Source organism: Amphimedon queenslandica, unplaced genomic scaffold, assembly GCF_000090795.2.
Source record: "Amphimedon queenslandica unplaced genomic scaffold, v1.1 AMPQUscaffold_2474_Cont25524, whole genome shotgun sequence".
NCBI classification, from domain to species: Eukaryota; Metazoa; Porifera; class Demospongiae; order Haplosclerida; family Niphatidae; genus Amphimedon; species Amphimedon queenslandica.
The window spans coordinates 1-1,300 of record NW_003557191.1 but is presented as its reverse complement, the minus strand read 5'-3'; the positions used below and the strand labels follow the sequence as shown (position 1 = coordinate 1,300).

The window sequence follows — 1,300 nt, the reverse complement described above, 5'->3', positions numbered from 1 at the left end:
ATGTCCTTATGCTGTGTAGCAAGTTTGAGGTGATTTCGACTTCAATTTTTCAAGTTACGGCCATTTTAAGAAAATGCCAAAAATCTGAAAAATACCCTGTACTATAGCCCATGGTTTTTTCCAAAAAATGGCTCCGAAATCACCCCAAATTTTTATTACATTTTCTGATACATATCGATGTACTTATGCTGTGTAGCAAGTTTGAGGCGATTCCAACTTCAATTTTTAAAGTTACAGTCATTTTAATCCTACTCCTACTGTATTGTCCCTAGGGAGTTGAGTGAGCAGGTTCAAAGTGCTTTAGTTCAACTTGAGCAGGAACGAGTCTCAGCTGTCAAGAGGTGCCAGAGAGCACACGAAGAACTCAAGAAAAAACAAATTGTAAACTCAAAAAACTATCTTTATTTATTAATCTTTATTCATTATATTTAGGAATTAGATTGTTGTACTGCTAAAGTGTCTGATTTGAAGTCAAGGCTGGCCCACGCTAGGGAAAGGAGTAAGATTGATACAGCTCATCTCCAGGACAAACTACAGAGATTGTCTGATGACTCCAAGAAAAGAATAATGACACTTCACAATGAATATGCTGAAGTATTAATAATAATAATAATAATACCTGTATATACTGCTCTCTTTCTATTAGTTACAGGATAGATTCACTGCTGTTAATAAAGAACTGAAACAGTTGAAAGAGTTACAGATCAAGCAGGAGAATGCCAGCAGCAGTGCTAGGGTCTCTGTCACTAGCAGTAGAGAACTGGAGGAGCTGAAGGTTGAGCTGGAGACACAGAAACAGCTCACAGACCAGTACGGTGCAAAGGTAAAAATAATAAATGATTATTAATTATTAATAATAAAAGCTGTTATTATACATGTACATGTATTTGTGTATTATTATATTTATTATTAATTTATTATTATTATTATTATTATTATTCTAAAGGTACTTGAGTGTGAGAAGGAACTAAGTTTAAAGACTGTACAGTGTCAGGAGATGGAGAAATCACTTGATCTTGAAGCTACTCTGAAACAATCTGTAAATTATAATTAAACTTTAATTTTATTTATTTATTTTTAGTTGCAAGATAAGTATGACGCAATACTTAAAGAACTGAAATGCTATGAAGAGGCAGAGAGGGAGGAGTCAAAAACCACACCTACCAGCAGTAACACTGATGACAACATCTCTTCACTTCAAGAAGAACTTCTCATTCAAAAACAACTAACTGATGAATATAACTTTAAAGTATGGAACTATTAAGTATTTTACATGCAGTTTTATTGCTTATATACATGA

General features: G+C 33.5%; 1 protein-coding gene across 1 annotated transcript; it reads left to right on the top strand.

Annotated features, from left to right (window-relative positions):
* Positions 1-272: 272 nt before the first annotated feature.
* Positions 273-1,264, top strand: LOC109593208 (RUN and FYVE domain-containing protein 1-like; the record flags this gene model as incomplete). Its single annotated transcript, XM_020008398.1, has 5 exons — positions 273-381; positions 433-594; positions 647-823; positions 947-1,039; positions 1,082-1,264. Coding segments are annotated over 5 exons (724 nt in total), but the record flags the coding sequence as incomplete, so codon positions are not given.
* Positions 1,265-1,300: the final 36 nt, after the last annotated feature.